At 46.1% G+C, this 20,338-nt stretch overlaps 1 protein-coding gene across 1 annotated transcript; it reads left to right on the top strand.

Moving 5' to 3' along the window:
- The first annotated feature begins 1,786 nt into the window (after positions 1–1,786).
- On the top strand, positions 1,787–19,442 carry LOC309821121 (protein diaphanous homolog 1-like). Its single transcript, XM_082652239.1, has 10 exons — positions 1,787–1,881; positions 6,039–6,133; positions 6,459–6,560; positions 6,782–7,021; positions 7,154–7,283; positions 8,020–8,145; positions 8,783–8,946; positions 9,080–9,215; positions 11,148–11,234; positions 17,508–19,442. The coding sequence occupies exons 2-10, from the start codon at positions 6,062–6,064 to the stop codon at positions 17,660–17,662; spliced, it is 1,212 nt and encodes a 403-aa protein (XP_082508365.1). The 5' UTR covers positions 1,787–1,881; positions 6,039–6,061; the 3' UTR covers positions 17,663–19,442.
- The last annotated feature ends 896 nt before the right edge of the window (positions 19,443–20,338 follow it).

Genomic DNA, 20,338 nt, shown 5'->3' with positions numbered 1-20,338 from the left:
GTCATGTCACATTCTCACTAAGACCTTCCCTGGTAATCCCACTAAAGTTATAATCCGTCCCCTCATCAAATCCCCCAGTTCTCTTCCTTACTTGGTTTTCTTTTCATAGCACTTATGACCATCTAATATACTATTTTATCTATTAGCTGGTTTATTGTCTACTTCTCTTCATTAGAATATAAGTTCCATGAAGGCAGGAGTTTTTCTCTATTTTTCTATTTTGTTTTATTCCTGGTACCCAGAACAGAGCCTGGCACACGCAGGTACTCAATAAGTCTTTATTTAAATAACTAATCTTCATCTATTTAGCATTTTCCTTCTTCAAGTTAGAACTCTTAGGCCAAAGGATGTGTTTTTTTATTAATAGTTCTTTGTACCTTTTGCCATATAACTTTCTTTTTTGTTCGCTTTCTTATTTATTTATACCAGGTAATACTTTTCATATGGTTTAAAATTCAACCAGTATAACAGGGTTTGTGTTGAAGAGTATTCCTCCCTCTTCCATAGTCAAGCACCCCATTCCTCTCCTCAAAAGCAACTAGCTTGTTCACTTTCTTGATACTTCTTAAAGAGATAGTCCCATAAGGCTTTCTGAAAAGTTGACAAAATATTTTACAATTGTCTGTCCAGAACAGTTCCTGTTTCTCTTTCTATCTGCTGCTGAATCCTTCTCAATAGGCAGTGTAAATCATTTTTTAGAGGATGTTACTGTCATGCTAGGTGCTGAGGGAGTGATATAGTGAAGAATTATTTTGCCCATGCTCTTGAAGTTCAAAATCCAAATGGGGTGGGAAGGTATCCACACTTACAAAGTAACACAGGATTTAGAAAGATCAAGATGATATATATGAAATGTCATGAACATTGAATTATTAATTGTTGAATGAAATCTAAGTGACAGATACCACGAAAATTAGTTCATCAAAGCAGAGAGTGACTACATTTATCAGAGAAGAATACATTGGTTTTGGATAATCTGAGAAGAGTGTAGAAGGAAAGGAGTATATTATACCTTCTGTGTGTGTACCAACATGATATTTATATACTAGGAATATATTTTTATGCCATGAGATTTTTCGAAGAGGAATAACAAAGTCCTCATCTTGTAAGGGAGAGATTATATGTGGTTGTGACAAAGTCAGTGAGAGGACTTGCTGTAAAAAAGTATCACATTCAGTGGGGATTCAGAGAGAGATCATAACCATTTGGGGATCAAGAGAATGTTTATAGGGAGTTCATAATCAAGACAGAGCTTGAAAGATAAGTAATAATAAGCACAAAAGGATAACACAGTGGAAGACTCTAGTACAGGGGTTGGCAAACTATAGCCCTTAGGCTGACCACCTGTTTTTGTAAGTAAAGTTTCATTGGAACATAGTCATGCTCATTGGTTTATGTATTGTCTGTGACAGCTTTCACTCTGTAGTGGCAGAGTTGAGCAGTTGAGACAGACCACATAGTCTGCAAAGCCTAAAATATTTACTATTTGGTCCTTTACAGAAAGAAAATTTGCTGTTCCCTACAAGTAGATGGGCTATGGGTGGGAAAGTATTATTGCTAACTATTAAAGAAATGAAAATGATATATTTATTATAGCTGGAGGGGGAAGTCACTAATAGAAGGGTGGGTGGCTAAAGAGGAGGTTATCCTTGAAGGAATTTAATAGGAAGACCATTACTAATAGAGAGGAAGTGAAGAGTATCTCTAGGCTGGAACAGTAGTTCGTTTAGACATAGATGTGGTTTGTCCTTAATCATACTTCTCTAATCTTTCCCTCGCTAGCCAAGAAGGATCAGGAAGGTGGAGAAGAAAAGAAATCTGTGCAAAAGAAAAAAGTAAAAGAGTTAAAGGTGTTGGATTCAAAGACAGCCCAGAATCTCTGTGAGTAACTCTGTGATCTCAGCAATTTGAAATATGAAGAAGTTTTTCTAAGAGCTTAATTCTCGTGGATCCAGGGTCCCTTGATATGAAACTTCCATTTGTTAGTTCCAGGCATTGCATAGTAAATACCTGATATCTCATCCCTTCAATAGCACTGCAAGATTGTTAGCATCTAGTTTCACAGCAAGAAAATAAAGGCTAATAGGACTTCTAGGAATTTGCCTAGTCACATAGCAGGTAAGAGGCAGGTCTGGGAGTTGAACCTCATATTTTCTTATTTCAAAGCCATTACCATTTCCATTGCATCCACAGAAAATCTAACACAAATGTTCTAGGCACTGCACATTTCCTTCTTTCTCATTTTCTTTTAAGTATTTCCTTTAAAGCTGGGCACTGGCTTGACTTCCATTAAATCTAAAGTAACTTTGTGGTTTAGAATAAATAATGTAAATCCTGTACTTCTCAGAGTAGGATCAATAACTTCAAAGAGTTCTGTTCTGAACTTGCTACCTATACTCATAACTTTGATTGGTGGCAAATTTCAGATCAGAAACTCCTCTGCAGAGTTGATATAGGTAGTATTTAATGATCAGAATGAATGTTCATTTTTTTGTTCATTTCAACTGTTGGTATCCCTACTTTATGTTGCATAATGAAGATTTAAATATTTGTTCAACAAATATTTGACGGTCTGCCAGGTTTCAGGCTCTATTAGGCACATACTAGGTGTGTGTTTCAGAGATGAAAGGATATGTATTCCATAAAGCCCATTCATGATCCAGTGACATGGCTGTTGTCCCCATTTTACCAAGTGAGAAAACTAAAGTTCAGATGTTACGACTTGGCCAAGATCACACAGGTAATGAGGACACATACCCACAAGTATAGTCAGTGATATAATGAGAACAGTAAGCCTTTACAATTCTTGACTATATAATCTTAGATCATTGGCAACAGATATTACTAAATAGTGTCTGTCGGTAAGTCCTTTTATGGAAATTAAAGTGATGTGAGATAGTTCCTCTTCTCAAGATTATCTCTAGCAACATTAAAATGAGCAATTGTTATTTTAGAAAATGATAAAAGACTGTGGGGTAGTACATTGTTATTTCCAGTTGAATGATATCAATATGGGAAACAGAATTTAGGAAGAGAATTGAGATTAGGAGGGTCTAGGTGTTATTTAGTGATTCAGTGATTATTAAGTGCCTCTTATATGGTGAGGATGCAAAACTAAGTAAGGTAGTCCCTATCCTCATGAGCCATATGTCTGGTAGAGACAGAAAAGTAAATAATGGTTATAGCACAAGTTGGTAAGTGTTATGATGGAGGTGTGCTAGGAAGCTTATGAGAGCACTGGGCAAGGGGGCATCTAAATCAAGTGGGAGGAGTATTGGAGAGAGCTCAGTCATTCTAAATGAAGTACTGCTTAAAACTATTTACAACAAACTAAATGAAGAGTGAGGGCTGGCTTGTTTCAGGCAGAGGGATCAGCATGTATGAAGGCACAGAGGCATGTGTGCAGTTCAAGAACTGCAAGTAGTTGAGTACAGCTGAGTAAAGGCCATATGTGGGGGAGTGGTGGTTGAAGAAGCTTTCAAGAAATAGACATAGAGGCTAGATCATAAAGAAGTCTGATAGACTTAGGCTAAGAAGTATGTATTTTATCCTAAAAACTGTGAAAGTTATTGGAGGGATTTTAATCAGGAAAGTGAGTGATACAACCCTATGTAATTTGGGGGAGGGCTACTTCAGCAGTGATTATGAGGCCAGATTGCTAGGGTAGGGGAAGACTCTAGGCAGAGAGATGTGTTATGTTATGGCTTTAAACTAGGCGAGAGGTGATCAAGGCCTGAAACTAAGTTGTAAGAATGAATAGGAAGGCAGAAGATATTAAGAAGATAGAATTAATGGAACTTAGTGATTGATAGAGGGGATAAAGGAGATGTTTTCTTGGGTTAAGATCACTCTATAGAGAGTGGTACCACTTATTGAAATAGGAAAATCCAGCAGGAGCAGATTCTGTCTTTTGTGGGAGAAATGGTGGACATGAGTGAGAGATGGCAGAGTGGTAGGTAGGAATGATTGATTTAATTTTAGGATAGAATTTAAGGTTCCTGTGGGAATCCTCCAACAGGATGGGTGTATTAGGCATTTGGGTATAGAAATCAGGAGGAATGTCTGGCTGGAGATAAGAATTTAAGAGATAGTATATGAGTCATAGTTGAAGCCAATAATTTGCTTTGAAGGTCATTAATATTTGGGGGGGGGCAAGTAACAAAAAGGGGAGACCTCAAAGGAGACTGGAAAGGAACAGCAAGAAAAATAGTCTGACATAGTCTAAGAAGTGGGAGTCGTAGTCAAGTAAAATCAGGATAGGACAAGTGTCTTTTGGATCTGGCATTAGGAAAGCCAGTGACCTAGGCAGGAATAATTTTAGTATAGCCTAAGTGTTAAGAACAGAAGCTCTGGAATCCGTTTGTATTTAAATCCTGGCTCCAACCCTTACTAGCAGTGTGACCTTGGACGGGTAGCTTAACTTCTTTAAGTATGTTTCCTTTTCTGTCAAATGTGGTTAATAATACAAACTTATACATTATTATAAATAGGGTTAAATGAGATATATATGTAGATTGTGTTTAAGATACTAGGTCTTACATGGAGTATACACTCAACAAATGATTGTCATCTTTTCACTGACTTTGTGGGGACAGAAGAATTAAGGAGAATGTGGAAGCAAGAATAGACTGTTATATTTTTAGAATGTTATAAAGTGAAGGAAAGAAGGAAGTTGGTAATTAAGAATGTTGCATCAGGGAGGATTTTTTTTTTAAGATAGGAAAAACTTGAACGTGTATATCGTTGTCCCTCAGTATCTGTGGGGGATAGGTTCCAGAACCCCCCTCATATACCGAAATCCATGGGTGCTCAAGTCCTTTATATAAAATGGTGTAGTATAGTTGGCCCTCTGTATCCACAGATGCGGAAGGCCCACTGTATATGCTGAAGGAAAAGGTCCTTAGGGCTACCTGTTCTATTGAAACACGAGAAAAGGATGAGTATATGGATATAGTTCTGCTAAGCTTACGTAAAGAAGTGTCGGCACAAGTTTTCTTCTAGATGATTCCAAAATAGCCCTTACTCGAGCCTTTTCTAGTCTGGTTCCAACTGAGGGCCCCCAGTGCTCAGTTTATAAGTGGCATGAGAGAAAGCTTAGCAAGTAATTTGACCGATGGCTTCAATTTTTCTCAGTAAAAAGCAGCAAGGCCTTTTTAGAACAAATGGGGAAGTGGCAGGACATTTGGGAGAATGGGGATATTTTATGTGGAGGAGCTGCCAAGAGAGCCAGGGTAGCGTGGAGTAGGGACACACAGAAGGATTCCCCACCATCACCGGTGCCACTTCAGATTCGTAGAATCTGATCTGCAGTGTTCATCAGCCCAGGTGTAAGAGGAGAGATATGAGATGGCTGGGTTAACTAAGGACTGGAAGGAGAAGGAAACAAGAGAATAAGAATAGTAGTAATAATAGAATGGAAGTGAAAGGGTAGACTACAGGGTCTAGGTTAAACAGAGAAAGCAAAGTAGAACTGAGACATTCAGAGAAAATGGAACGGTCATCTCTCTCGTGGGAGAGAGAGAGCGCGCAGCAAGAGAGCACTCTGATGAGACTGAAGAGTCAATTTAGGGATAAGTGAGAGAGCTGAAAGGACGGGAAGTGTTTGTTGGGGAATGGGATGTGGCAATTTAAGAATCAGAGCATTTCAAGGCAGTGGCAGCTTTGAGGATGGAGTCAAGGGAGTGAGGAACTAAAATAGAACAGGGTGAACATTTTTGATGTATATATAGAGAGAGATCAAAGACTTCCTGTGTGAGCAAAGACAAGGTGTTTGTAGAATGTCGTGCTTGAAACAGTGTGGCTGGCGTGTGACATAAATGTGGGGATTCGTGGGAGGGAAAGCGGGGAGGTGGGAACCTTAAACACTGAGCTCAGGAACTTGGAGCTTAACTATACGGGCAGTGGGGAGCTGGTGGAGGTTTCAGATCATGACTTTAAGAGAGCACTCCCAGGAAGGTTGTCCAGCATAGGTTTGTAGGGTGGGCTGGAAGCGGGAAGAGACTGAGAAGAACATGTCTTTATATCTCATTTCCTGGCAGCAATCTTTTTGGGTTCCTTCCGCATGCCCTATCAAGAGATTAAGAATGTCATCCTGGAGGTGAATGAGGCTGTTCTGACTGAGTCTATGATCCAGGTAAGGAGCAAGGTCGTTCTGGAGCTGGCTCTTTGCATTGCTATACACTAGCTCTGTCTCCTCTCTGCCTAGACGACGAGGACTCTGTAAGCATCGTTGACTTAAAGAATGCTGGCTTTATATAAGCTTCCATCTCTCTGGTGATCAGGTTATTTCTGGTATATTTTTCAAAAGTCCTGCCATCTCACTAGCTGCCTCCCCCACCACCCCCTGCCCCAGCCCGTGTCTCCTTCTTAGTGGTCCTTGGGCAGAGCGAGGGACTGACAGGAGGCTCAAGTTGTCAGCTCATCCCCCTCAAACTTAGACAGTCCCTTCTGTCTTGCAGAATCTCATTAAGCAGATGCCAGAGCCAGAGCAGTTAAAAATGCTTTCCGAACTGAAGGACGAATATGATGATCTGGCTGAGTCAGAGCAGTTCGGCGTGGTGGTGAGTGAGGCCTGTGGCACAGACTCTTCTCTGACCCCCTCTTCCCCGAGAGCATCCGGGGCACTTGCTCCTGGCCTCTTGTCTATTCTGAACCCATCTTTCTCTCTTTCTCCTCCCTACCCTGGAACTCAGATTCTGCCATAGGAGGCTTAAGCCTGTATCTTCTTCTTCCTTTCCTCTCTTCTCTGTTGGCTATAACGGAACTGCTTGTCTCTCCCCAGATGGGCGCTGTGCCCCGCCTGCGGCCTCGCCTCAATGCCATCCTCTTCAAGCTGCAGTTCAGTGAGCAAGTGGAGAATATCAAGCCAGAGATTGTTTCTGTCACTGCCGCATGTGAGGAGTTGCGAAAGAGCGAGAACTTCTCTAGCCTCCTGGAGATTACCTTGCTTGTTGGAAACTATATGAATGCTGGTTCCAGGAATGCTGGTGCTTTCGGCTTCAATATCAGCTTCCTCTGTAAGGTGAGCCAGGGGGTTAGAGCAGGACGATGGAAGGGAGGGCTGTGGCCTCTAGGAGCCCAGTGTGGCAGACTGCTGTCGGCCTGAGGTGATCGTGGGCGTGTCAGGACTCACCATTTCTCCTCTTCCCCCAAGCTTCGAGACACCAAGTCCACAGATCAGAAGATGACGTTGTTGCACTTCTTGGCTGAGTTGTGTGAGAATAACTATCCCGAGGTCCTCAAGTTTCCAGATGAGCTTGCCCACGTGGAGAAAGCCAGCCGAGGTGAGGCAGATTGGGGTGAAGCTAGAAGGTGGTTCCAAGCCCCAGAAATCTCTGCACGGGGTAGGGAAAGAAGACTCAGTCTAGATTTTAGATCCTTTTCAGTTCAGACAATTTTAAGGAACGGGAGAGAGCACAGGCATGATGTCTAAGCCACAGGGAGGAGTATCGGGCAGAAGAGAGGTCTCCATGTACAGAAGTGGGAAGCACTCTTTCCCTTCTTAGGGAAACACCAGACACCAAAAAACAACTAGAAGAAAGGCAGGTATTTTTAGTTTAAGTCAACAGTTTTTCTCATTCAGAAAGCGTAGACTGGATTAGCAAAAACCAGGCCTCACTGTCCTGGGACTAGGCAAAGAAAAAGCAGCATTCAGTAGAAATGGGAACAGATTTCTGCCCACCCTCTATATTTCTGTGTAAGGTCTCCTTCCTCCCAAACCGTGTTCTCTAAAATAAATGAGACCAAGATCCCGGGGGATTTCATAGATTCTTGTTAAATTAAATGAAGGCTCTCTTCTCCTTAGTATCGTACAGCTTATGGAGGCTGGAGGTTTAATCATCAAGTAATTTATAGTTTCACTGAAAAGCTGCGTGAAACAATAAGAGAGCACGTGAGAGGACTAAAATAATTAAGTACCAGCTGGATGTACAGACTGGAGCAGTGCCCTGAAGAACAGAATAGGGTTTTGAGACTGGAGGTAGTAAAAGCTCTTGCTGTCTGTTTTTGTGTCTACTTTAGTTTCTGCTGAAAACTTGCAAAAGAACCTAGATCAGATGAAGAAACAGATTTCTGATGTGGAACGTGATATTCAGAATTTTCCCGCTGCCACAGATGAGAAAGACAAGTTCGTTGAAAAAATGACCATATCCTTTCTTGAAAGGAGGGAGTTGCCCCCAGGAAAAAAAAGAACTTCCCGTGGGGGGACAACAGGATAGATACGATACACAATTTTTCCTTAAAAAATGGTTTTTCATTAAAAAATGTTTTTTCATTAAATGCATAGTTCTTGAAAGCATTCTCATTGTTGTGGTTTGCATCAAACCATGCAGATAAAGTAAAAGTCTCCCTTGAGACCTTGCCCTCTGCCCCATCTCCCCACCTGCCAGACACACACACCCCATACTACACACACATACATATTCCCTTCTCCCTCCCCTTCCCAAAGATAACCACTGCCACTGGGCTTCTCTCTGATTTGCACCCTAATGAATGTATTTTAGTAAAAATTGCACTGTACTGCTTTAGCATTTAATATGTTTGGCCCTGTTTCCATAGCAGTATATGCAGAACAGTCTCTTTTTAAACTGCCACTTCCTATTCTTTAGGAATACCATAGTTTATGGTTTACCATTCCCGTTTGGATGTTTAGATTGCTTCTGGGTTTTGCTAATGCGCCGTGTTGCGCATCCTTGTGCCTGCCAGTACACATCTGTGAGTCGTCCTCAGGGCCAGAGAAGTGGGTCTGCGTCCTGGTGTTGGTCCTTTACTCTTTGGCTGCACAGCTTTGTGAAGGATGCACAGGAACAGTATAACAAACTGCGGATGATGCACTCTAACATGGAGACGCTCTATAAGGAGCTGGGCGAGTACTTCCTCTTTGACCCCAAGAAGGTGTCTGTGGAAGAATTCTTCATGGATCTGCACAACTTTAAGAATATGTTTGTGGTAAGCAGGGTATACCTGCCAACTGAAGCTTTCGTGGACCTTTCTCACTTTCCACTGGGTTCATGTTGGTTGGTGGTGGGTGTGTACATGTGTGAGTGCATACGTGCCCACGTGTTCATTTTCTCCCCCACAGCAAGCAGTCAAGGAGAACCAGAAGCGGCGGGAGACAGAGGAGAAGATGCGGCGAGCAAAACTGGCCAAGGAGAAGGCAGAGAAGGAGCGGCTGGAGAAGCAGCAGAAGAGAGAGCAGCTCATAGACATGAATGCTGGTAAGAAGCGAAGGCGAAGGGCCGATGGGTTGAGACAGGAACATTTGGAAGGCTTCTCTGTCTAGAGTCTAGAGGCCAGAGAACAGCTCATGTCTGAGCTCAACTGCTGGCAAACGATTTTTGGCAGCCTTCTTCCTCCACGATCCTGATGCTGGACTTTAACCCCGACTCCGTTACATGCACGTTCCAGTGCTCGACTCTCAGTTTTTTCCCTCCTTTGCTGGTTCTGCATTATGTCTCATCTCCCCAGTGATTTAGTATTGTTGTAACATGTACTCTTGCCTTCTGCCTGTCCAAAAATTACCCCGTCCGGTTTTCATACCCTCTAGTACATCTTTTGTTCTTTTTCCCAAACTGTTTTCCTGGCCCTGCTCCTGTCTTTTAATGGCTTGCCTTCGCTTTCTGCTTATTTCACTAAGTATTGTGTCCCCAGTACCTCAGCACAGTTGTACACACCTATCAGATTGTAAATGGATTGAACTTCTGGAAAGGGGGCAGGGGAGCTGGCCACCCTCTTCTTTCTTCAGCAGAATCTCTATTTCACTCTCAGAAGCATGTCTTTGTTGAAACATATGGCCTCAATTACTGGCCCTCTGTTTCCTGTTTCTGCTTCTTTCCTGCTGCCGACTCCCTGCCCCTCTCTGGCTGCTCTCTCTGCGGGCAGCGGAAATCCAGCATCCATTGCACACAGCCCTGAGCTGGTGCCACCCTTCTTGAACCTGAGGGGCTACGAGCCATCTAAGTAAAGAGGTTCTCTGGGCTGCTGGGTCTGGCAAGAATCCACGCTTTGCTGAGCACGAGTGGTGAGGGCTGCTCTGACACTCCAGCTCCCGGGGACTTCTCTTTGTGGCACGATCAGGGACCTGAAGCAGCAGAACTGCCTGCATTTCTGTCTTTTCTTTATATTTTTGGGGGAAGCAGTTCCCCTGCCCTTACTCCAGTTGTATATAAGCCACAAACTTTGCTCTAGTAATGCCATTAAAAAAGCCCACACCAAGTATCCTTCACCTTCCCCCATTCTCCCCAGGCCTCTAGGCTTTGTCCCCAGTTACTGTGTAGGACGTAATAGGGAAAGGTGGAGTCCAGCTGATTTGTGGGAGTCCAGCTGATTCGAAGGCTGCACACAGTCGTCAGGCAGCGCAGGGGACCCTGCCCTGGTCCATGTCCCCAAGGGCAAGCAGATGAGGTTGGAATGTAGGGCAGCTGCACTGGTGGTGTTTGGCCAGCAGGCGGCACTGGGAGCAGTGAGCCCAGCCTTGTGGCTGGCAGCCTACCGGCTCCTAGGGATTTCACAGTTTCAGATTTCACCACCCTGAGCTGTTGCCATGGAAACGGAGTGGGCTGGAATAAGGATCCTACATTAACTCTTTGTATTCCAACCAGAAGCTCCTCTTAGATGCAGAGCTGACTTCCGGAAGATGCAGCCACTGGGGGCAGTACTTAAGTGAAATACACTCTTGATCAGTGGTCTCTCATCTTTCCTCAGCCCTGCTCTGAAACTGAAACCAGGCTTTCCGTGAGAGGTTTATGTAAATTGGAGTGAAACTCTTCAGGATAAAGAGAGAGTGATATAATTCTTTATTAATGTCATAATCCCGGTCTCTGTACGTATCCCAGTCTTGCAGTCAAGCAGGTCTACACTTTTCTGTGCTAGTTCTGATGGGGGTGGGAAGGGAGGAGGGCACTGCAGGAAAATTATGCAAGGTTTGCAGTGGTTGGTAACCAGTGAAACCTTTTGTTTTAACCATTTTCAAACAGACACGAGTAAACATGGGCTGTGAGACTTGAGGTTGAGCCCTCCGTGTGCTCCAAGCCCCGAGAAACTGTGGGCGCGGGCAAGCAGTTCAGTGGCAGTGCGTTTTTTTTGTGGGGCTCAACACATGAGTGCTACTCGGGCTGAAGCGCTTACATCTCTGTTTTTGTTCATGACAGAGGGCGATGAGACAGGTGTGATGGACAGTCTTCTGGAAGCCCTGCAGTCAGGCGCAGCATTCCGGCGGAAGAGAGGACCCCGTCAGGGTAAGTCAGCAAGTGGAGCCCAGCCTGTGTGTTGAAGGAAGGCAGTGAGGCCTCTCTGCTCCTGGTCCTGCTTGTCTTGGGCTAATGAGCAGGTAATGATGTTCTGAGGGTTTAGAAACTTCCCCACAATAGTCCCTGCATCTAGAGTGGATTACCTGGTCCTCTTCCAACCATGTTAGAAAGTGCTGACTTGGAGAACTAGGACTTGAGGGACTGACAACAGATATTACATTTGATTATTCTTGTATCTCTCCTCATTCTTGAAGCAGAAACGTAGAATAAGCAAACCACTGTGCAGGACACAGAGATTTGAGTAGGCGTTTGTGTATATGAACAAAAAATTTGATGTAAATTCAAAACTGTACATTAGATGTAGGAATACAAAGAAAATAAGTCAAGAGTCCTTACTCTCAGCTTCACAAGCAGAAGAGAGAGAGAGAATAGAAAGTATAGAATCCTATAGAGAGAAGGCGAGGCATCATTCTCCCCAGATGTAAGAATGTAGAGGAGCATCTCAACCGAAGGATTGTGCTGTGTCTGAAACCTGCCTTTTTCTTGGGTGTAATTGGCCTCCACTGCACTTGCCTTCCCCGTTTACTCCCCCGCAGCCTCCTCTCCCGACCTTCAGAAGATTTAAGTGGATTTTGTTGAGCCAGAGCCTCTAAGAAGAATTATGGGGATAGGAGGACAAATGATCCAGGCGTTAGTATGGGGAAGGATCAACGGTTAAACTGCCTTTGAGGGAAGTATATAGTGGCCAAGAGACTGGTCCAGAAGAAGGTATGGCCAAAGCTGCTCCTCATGACCTGCGCCACCAAGTCTGGTGAAGGCCCTTTGGGGCTAGGCATGGTGGCTTCTTTCCTAGGTTGAAGGGTGGGCATTACAGAAAAGGCAGCATTAAGAGTTTGTGCTTCTGAGGTGGTTTAAGCTACGTTCCCCCTTCCCTGGCTGGTGCGTTCTGTCGGCCTGTGTGACAGGAGCTTCACTTCAACGCTATTGTACAGATGAGTTGTGTGGTTTGCTTTGGACACTGCTTAGCTATTAACAGTCGTATCTGTAGGACCTGTAGTACCCGTCACAGCCTGTAAAGGTGACCTTATGATCAAGGGTATGGAGCATGTTAGCCCACACAGAGTCAGTGTCCTGGCCCAGACGTTGTAGATCACTATGAGTTTCTTCGTGAATGGCTGACTGCCTGCTTCTGCCAATACTCTGAATACCCAGAGGGAAGTTCCCTCTGAGGGCTCTTCTGTAGGACGTCAGAACCTGCCCCAAACAGAAGAACCCCTCATTACAACTCTGACCTATTTCCTGGCATCCTCTGAGTACAGGCTTTCTGGAGGGGAGGAGAGGTGAGTGTGATCGACTTAGGTCTTTCTGGGATAGCGTGTTCAGTCGTGTAGATCTAGGTTTGGGCAGAGTATGAAGCTAGTGGTATTTTTGGTGTGTTTAGTCTTTAGAGATTGTTGCAACATTGTTTCCTCCCCACCATATAAGGTGATGTGGCCTGACGTTAAGCGTTTCTAGATAAACAAAAATACATTGCCTCTCCCTATTTTCCTCTATCCTCTCAGCTAAGTGCCAACCTTCACTGGACTTTTGGTGGGGAATTCCCTTTTAAGCTTCTTCCTGTAGAACTAAACCAGAATCCCAGATGCTTCCTGGACACAGGCAGCCAGACATCAGTGGCTTCCCTCTACTGGAGAGGCCCCATTCTCCACTTCTTCCCAAGTGAGAAACCAGGACTTACAGGCCGAGGAAGCAGGGATTTTGTTCGAACCTAACCTTTCAGCAGAGGACCTGGGTCAGTCAAAGTGCTGTTTCCCAGTGCAAGAAGGACTAGGAGGTTCTGAAGCAAAAAGAAGGTGAAAATGAGAACTACGTACTTTTAAAATTGGCTCCATCTTGTATCCTTATCTTTCTGGGGTCACTAAACACACCGAACATATCTGGGAGAATCAGGGGAGACATTTCTAGTTACCCTGGTAACCCCTGTAGACATTGGTACATTCATTTCCGAGAAAGTGACATGGCCTTCCATTAAACATAAACAGAAGGCCAGGCATCACAGTAGAGTGCAAAGAGCATAGGACTAGGTAGGCATCAGAAGACCCAATGTCACATCCAACTGATGCTGCCTAGATTACCTGAGACAAGTTTCTGGGACTCAATTTCTTCACGTCTAAAATGAGAGTTGGGCTAGAGTGGTCTCCAGGGCCCTTTAGAGCTTTAGTATTTTTTTTTTTCTACCGTGACAGTAGGATTAAGAGGAGAAGAAAAGAAAGAGGCTGGACCCAGAAGGCCACATTGTAAAACTATAAAGGTTTCCCTCACTGGCTGCCGGACTTAGCTGGTCCACCCAGTGCCTGGCCGTCTCTGACTGTTCCTGCTGACTGATTTTGAGCTAAAAAACCGAAGCACTATCATGCAGGTCTGCCTCACAGCCCTCCTCCGTCCCAGAAAGGCAGCTGTCCATATTGAAAGACACAGCCTTTGCCCTGGGATTTAAAGGAATGTCTAAAAAACATCTTCTGGTCTCTGGAGACCTGAGGGAGTGACCAGTATACAAAGACCCATTGAGGGGTTGGAAGAGGAGCGTTACTATCAGGGCTGGTTCATTAAAAGTGACATGTAAACTGCTGTGATCTGCAGGGTGTGGGAGAACAATGCTTGGAGTGTCAAGGGGAAGAATCCGTGTGATTGTATTAGAGCTGCTATTTCAGGCTGACGATTGAGTCAGCTTGTGGTTTTAATGACTCAACTTTATCTCCATGTCTGAATTGTGGCTCCTTATATACAGGCCATCTGCTCACTGGGATAAAAGTCAAGGAAAGAAAGAAATTCATCTCCCTCTCCCTTTCCTTCCCTCTGCCACTTCCCAGCTTCCAGCTAAGCTCTCCCTACACTGATAGAACCTTAGAGTTGGGACCAGCGCTGAAGCCCTCCAGTGATTAGCATCTCACCTTCTCGTAGGTAACAGGACTTGAGACCCAGATAAGGTCTTGCCAGGATCTACAGAACTGGCTAATGATAGAGCCAGAACTGTAACCCACTGTTGTGACTCCAAGTCCAGGAATATTTCCACTAAGCCTATGTGAGGAGCAGGAGATGACAGCGAGCCCTCTGTGTAGGCCAGAAATGCTCTTTCATACCTTCCAGCAAGGAGAGCCCTGGACATGGTGAAATTGCTTCAGGGAGTTTTCCAGCGACCACCTGTCTAGAGAGGTTAAGAGTATATCCTCTACCACCACTATTTCTCCCTCCACTTTTGTAAAAATAGGACAGGAATTATAATTAGAAGTGTTGTAGACAATAATGAGTTCTTTAGGATGGTAATGATTGCCCCATCTGTCCTAGTTTCCTCTTCCCTAAGGAAGCTTATTAACAAGAGTACTTCCTCCTTAGTAGTAGTTCCTAGCCTGTGTGTTATAAATATCTTTTTTCCAAATCATTAACCTTTTTCTAATTCATCCATACTAGTGTTATATGTCTGATTTCGCTGGTGTTTTTATCTAGCTCACCCCTAACTTATAGAAATCTGGCCTCAGAGAGCTTTGGCCAATGTCTCAAGATTGTTCCCTTTTCCCCACAGTCTGTGGGACTACTAGGAGCTAATAATCCTCCCTGGTCCCGTAGAATCAAAATATGTATCTGCTTCTGTGGCTACTTTTCATCGTCTTAACAAGTACCCAAGTTAGGGAAAGGCTGGGAGAGGTTGTCTTCTGGATAGTCAAGCTGTTCAGCATAACTGTGGCCCTGACGCCAGAGTGGCAGCCAGGATCCCTCGATTCTGTTCCCAGTTCCAACAAGAGTTTTCTCTTTTCTGATTCTGACCTTAGGCCACATCAGGTCCATGCCTAGTATCCCTACCTTCTAGGCTTCTTGGTCTTTCCTGACTTACCATCCACTCAGGTTTTATGCAATCTGCAATGCATCAGAAGCTTTTTGAATCTAGGAATATACAGAGACGTGCTTGATTAGGTACAACTGGTATCTTCTTAGTTTTAGAGGAAGAAACCAAAGAGAGAAACAGCTGAAGATACTTCACACTTGTACTTTGACTTTTCCCATGTTGTCCAAGACAGGTGTTCCTGAAGACCCAGTGTTCCTTTTCCCTGGGTCCAGAGTCAAATTATTTTAATATATACTTACCCCTTGAGTCACACACACACAAATATAGTTGGAATATTTTCTCACCTGCTCCTGACTGAATTCAAAGGAGCAGCAAAGTGATAATCAAGCCACTGCCTCTTCTGGACATGACAAGTAGGGTCCTAGAGAAGGGAGTATTCCAGAAAAAGAGCAGAAACTCAGCAGGTCTGAGGAAGATTTTGCTGGAGATAGGAGACCATCTTAGTCGCACTCCTACGCACCCTTTCCTCCCCCGTCCGTCGCTGAGGCATCATTACACGTTCATAATCCGAGGAGTAGTTTGTGTGAAACCCTATAGTCTTGGTCACACACCTTCCCCCGTAACCAGATGAGCCCTGTGCCTGCCAGCCAGGGTCTTCACTATTCTTTCTCCTCTTGGTAGACAATCCTGCGTGTCCCTGGGAGGAGGAGGAGGAGACCTGTAAATTGGTAACCTGTGGACGTGCTGTGTGCTTCCAGCTGACCCGCGGGTAGCCTCTGCCGTGTGAACACAGTGGCTCTGGGTCATGTTTCTGCAGAGGCTGACAGCCCTGGTGAAGACCTGGGCCCTCTGACCCTGTCTGGCTTCCGTCCCAGCCAAAGCTTTTTGCTGGTCTCAAGAAGGCAAAGTGGACACTTTGTTCACTGACCCTTCTGGACCTCTTCCTTCCTGCTCGTGCCCTGCCGCTGCCCTGGCCTGCATTTAGGGGTGCTGGCCTTCTCTCCTCTGTCTCTGCTTCTTTAAGGTTTAGGCACTGCTTTCTCCACCCAGCTTTCCCATGACCCAGCAAGCTGTTTTGTTTTTTGTTTGTTTTTTAATTGGATATAAATCACATACCTAAAATTCACCCTTCTAAAGTATACAATTTACTGGTTTTTTTAGCATATTCACAAGGTTGTACAACCAGCACCACTAATTCCAGAACATTTCATGACCCTAAAAAGAAACCCCACGCCCATTCTCCCCACGCCTAGGCCTGGCAACCACAAACCTACTTTTGTCTCTGGATTTGTCCATCCTAGAGATTTTACAGAAATGGAATTATAGCATCTGTGGCCTTTGTGTCCGGCTTCTTTCACCCCTGGCAGGCAGCTCTTTGGGACCTGCAGTCTCTCTGCACTGCTTGTAGGGCATGGGAAGAGGCAGAGAGCATGAGATGGGCATGGTCCCAAGGAACGGCTTTCTTTTTGAGGATACTGGGACCATAAATGTGGATTCCATGAATGAATATGAGTCTTGGGGATGACGCCCAGGAGTTAGGACAGTTAGGACAGAAACTCATGGACTGATTGGTTCTTCTCTTCCTATTTAGGGTGGCAACAGAAGCTTCACTACCCCTTAGCCCATTGGGCTAAGATTTCTTTGTAGGGTTCGTCCTGGCCATCCTTGACCCCAGCTCTGCTTTCCCTGACATACCTTTCACTACCCCTCCCCCTACACACACCCACACACACATATTGCACACCTTGTAGAGCCCTTGGCATTTGGATCATCGCTGCTGCCCTTGAAGAGGTGGAAAAGAGCTCAGCGTGTGGGCACGGCGAGAGAGAGGGAGGGTTGGTGGAACCCAGGCGAGTGTGGCATCATGTGACGTCAGTGCATGGCTGCAGCTCCTCTTTGCGGGAGTCCCTCTGGCCGCCTGCTAAAGGCCTTCCTCTGCTTGGGACAACCCTGCCCAGGGCTGACTGAAAGTGATTTTGGCCTAGGAGCTTTCTGAGAACTGCCAAGAAAACAAAAACAATACTGTTGACTAAGCTTGAGTCTGTTTACTTCCAACAACCCTCTGATGAGAAAACAGATTTTGAGTACTTCTCTCTTTACATTACACTGCTGATACTTGAACTCCGTTGTGTCTGTCTAGCTGTAGTCAAACTTCTTATACTGCTTTTCACACAGGAACTCAAGAGCTTGCTCTCCTACCTGTACCGTACTCTCATATTCCCTGCTTGCCCCTGTCCCCGCCGCAAAGGTATCTCCCATGTGTTCCTGGCTTTCTTCCCCTCCTTCTTCAAAAGAAGGGCCTCTGAACTGGACAGGGCCGCCATGTGTGCATGGCTTCTGGCCGAGTATCTGCCGTAGAGATCGATAGGGATTCGAAACTGGCCTTCCATGGATGAGATCTCTCATGTCTTCTCTTGCAGGCAACAGGAAGGTCGGGTGTGCGGCCATATCTCAGCTAGAATCAGTGCTGACCAGGGACGATGCCATGACCTGTGTTCCTGCCAAGATGGCCAAGAGCGAGGAAGTCCCCACCATCCTTGAGGAGGCCAAGGAGTTGCTCGGCCGGGCAAGCTAAGCCAGGTCCTGGGGCCATGGCAGCTCCTCAGTGGAGCTCCAGACTGTCCCTGCCCTGCAGCGTGTGGGTGAAGGGTCACAGAGATATTCCTCTGCGGTGGCCACTCCCATCACCTTGACCCCGTCTTTGTCTCCAGCCTGCTGCTCTCTGTACATCACACACAGCTTCAGCTGCCTGGAGGCCAGAAGGAAAGGGCAGGGTGGGGAGGCCTGAGGCCAACCCGGCCAGCCCTGGCTCTCGTATTACCAAAGCAGGCTCTGTGTTTGCTGCCTTAACCCCAAGTGTCTCCTCCGTTCTCCGTGGCCTCATCTCAGGCAAGGCCCCACCTGCTTTCTCAGCCTCTACCTTGCCCGTGGGCTTTTGCCTAGGTCAGTCTTGCTGGGTTTATGCTTTTCTTTTGTGTTTTCTCTGGCCCTGAGAACAGCATGGGCTGATGAAACTTTGGGCTCTGTCCCTCCTTTCATTGCTGTCACCACCACCCCGCCTCCCTGCTCCTCCCGCCCCTGGCTCTTGTTATTACTAGGGGTGTGGCATTGGGAGCTGCTTCCAAGGAAGTGGGGAGCAAATCCCCCTTATCCCACTTTTTGGGAAAGGCCTCCCAAAACAAAAAGAACCTGGACCACTTTTATCTGTTCTCCTGTGGCCTAGGCCAGAGCCTAGGGCGGGCAGGCATGGCACAGGTGGGACCTGCCCCCAGCCTGCTGCCATGCTCTGTGCCCTTGCCTCTCTGGACCCTCTGCGCCAGCCCTAGGCTACTGAGCTACAGGCCCTTCTCACGCCCTCCCTAGAGCTTTGGTGCATCTCATCCCAACACCTTATCCTCCGTCTCCAGGGAAATGGGAGGTGGAGCCTCCTGGCTGAGAAATTGTTTTGCTAAAGGATCTATTTTTATATGAATTTTTTTTTTTTTTAAGAAAAATAACTCTTCCTTCCTCCTTTCCCCTCCATAATATAAGAGGCTTTGATGGCAGGTTCCAGAGTCCCTGGGATTTCTCCCCACAAGCCTCAATTCTGAACAAGCCCCTGGACCTCCACCTCAGCCCTCAAGCCTCTGGGCCCTTGAGGCCAGTGCAGACTCTCTCTCCCAGCATCTGACTCTGGGGCAAGGGGAAGCTCTTCTCTTGTTGAGCTGGACCAGGCCTAAGAGTAGTGGGAGCTCTGAAACGACAGAGTTTTTATAAATTTAATATATTTATCAAGCCAAATGTGCAAATGCTAACTGGCCACTCTGGAGCAGTGCGCACAGGCTGTGCCCCACCCTGCTCTCTTCTCTGCAGTGGGCAGGCCAGACTCTTTGGCGGTCCCAGCCACAGGAAGCTCAGATTCTCCGGTCAAGGTGACGCTTTGCCCTCCTGTGCTCCCTTCAGCTTCCCACCCCTGGGAGAGAGAATGGCACTGGTAGGACCTGGCGCAAAAGTATAGTTATTAGAGCAAGGGGGAGCTTAGGAGACCTAAGGGCGCCTGCAGGGAGGCCTTGAGGCCCGGAAGGAGGGTTCTGGTTGTTGGAGCCTGTGTGTGGAGGGGCAGCAGCAGCTCCTTTGCACTATTTCTGGGAGGACCGCGGTGCAGGGGCATGCTGCTCCCCTAGGTCCCTCCTCCCTGCTGACATCTGGGGCTTTGACCCTTTCTTTTTTAATCTACTTTTGCTAAGATGCATTTAATAATAATAAAAAAGGGACAAAATGCAAACCTGTTCCCCTCACCTCTTGGGCTTCTGGGATGTCATCACCTCCAGTTTGTTGGGTTTGTTTCCAACTGTTAATAAAGCATTGAAACAGTACTGCCTTACAGCTTCATTTGTGAATTTCTCAACTGTTTGTCTCCACTCTCATCCAGGCTTCTCCACTCTTGTCCTGCCTCAAGCCCGACTGACCTGACAAAATCATCAAAAGGGTGCCGGCACCTTCAAGGTGCCAGACGCTACGATTGGGCGCAGGGCTAGAACTGATTCATACATAGTGGCTTCTGTCCCGCCATTTGCCCTCTGTAAAGGAGTAGGGCCCCAGTTCAGCCCCCTACCCTTCCACATTGCTGCCTCTTGCCTTGGAACCCTTTTCTTGGATTCAGTTCTGGGACCCCCACCTCCCCATGACCCCAGACTTCACATGCAGTTTCCTGGCAGTACCTGTGCCTCTTTTGCTAAGGGAAACCTATGACTGCCATTCTGCCATTCTCTCGTATTCCCCTCCCACACTCACTTTTGGTGTCCACAGACCACATTCCAGGCTAGGGCTTACCCTGGGGTGGAAACCTGAGCCTGCCCAGCAGAGGTCAAAAGACAGAGGTCAAAAGACAGAGGTCATGCTCCAGGTGACTTGATGCTCAGAGCCCAGACTTGTTTGAGCACATTGTGACCTGCACAAAGAAATCTTACAAACCAGGTCCAGAATAGACAGGGAAAGGCTTGGAGAGGAACCACAAACCCATTTGGGCAGGCTCCGCAACTGGAAATAAAAGCCTCTTAAGTAACCCTGGAGCCTGTGCAGCTGTCTCCATCGTATGGCTGGGGATGCGGAGGTGGGTTCTCTGCCTCCTTCTTCCCCACCCCCAGAGGCCACGCGTTTCTGGCTTAGAGCTGTATAGGCACACATACCAATTAGGGGACCGACCAACCACAGCTGCTCACGCGCTCTGCCAGTCTCCTGCCGTGCCTGGAATAGAACCCAGGCGACCGGC

Source organism: Grampus griseus (assembly GCF_964374135.1).
Source record: "Grampus griseus genome assembly, chromosome: 3".
Taxonomy (NCBI): domain Eukaryota; kingdom Metazoa; phylum Chordata; class Mammalia; order Artiodactyla; family Delphinidae; genus Grampus; species Grampus griseus.
Note: the sequence above shows the minus strand (reverse complement) of the source record. Positions and strands in the feature narration are given on the sequence as shown.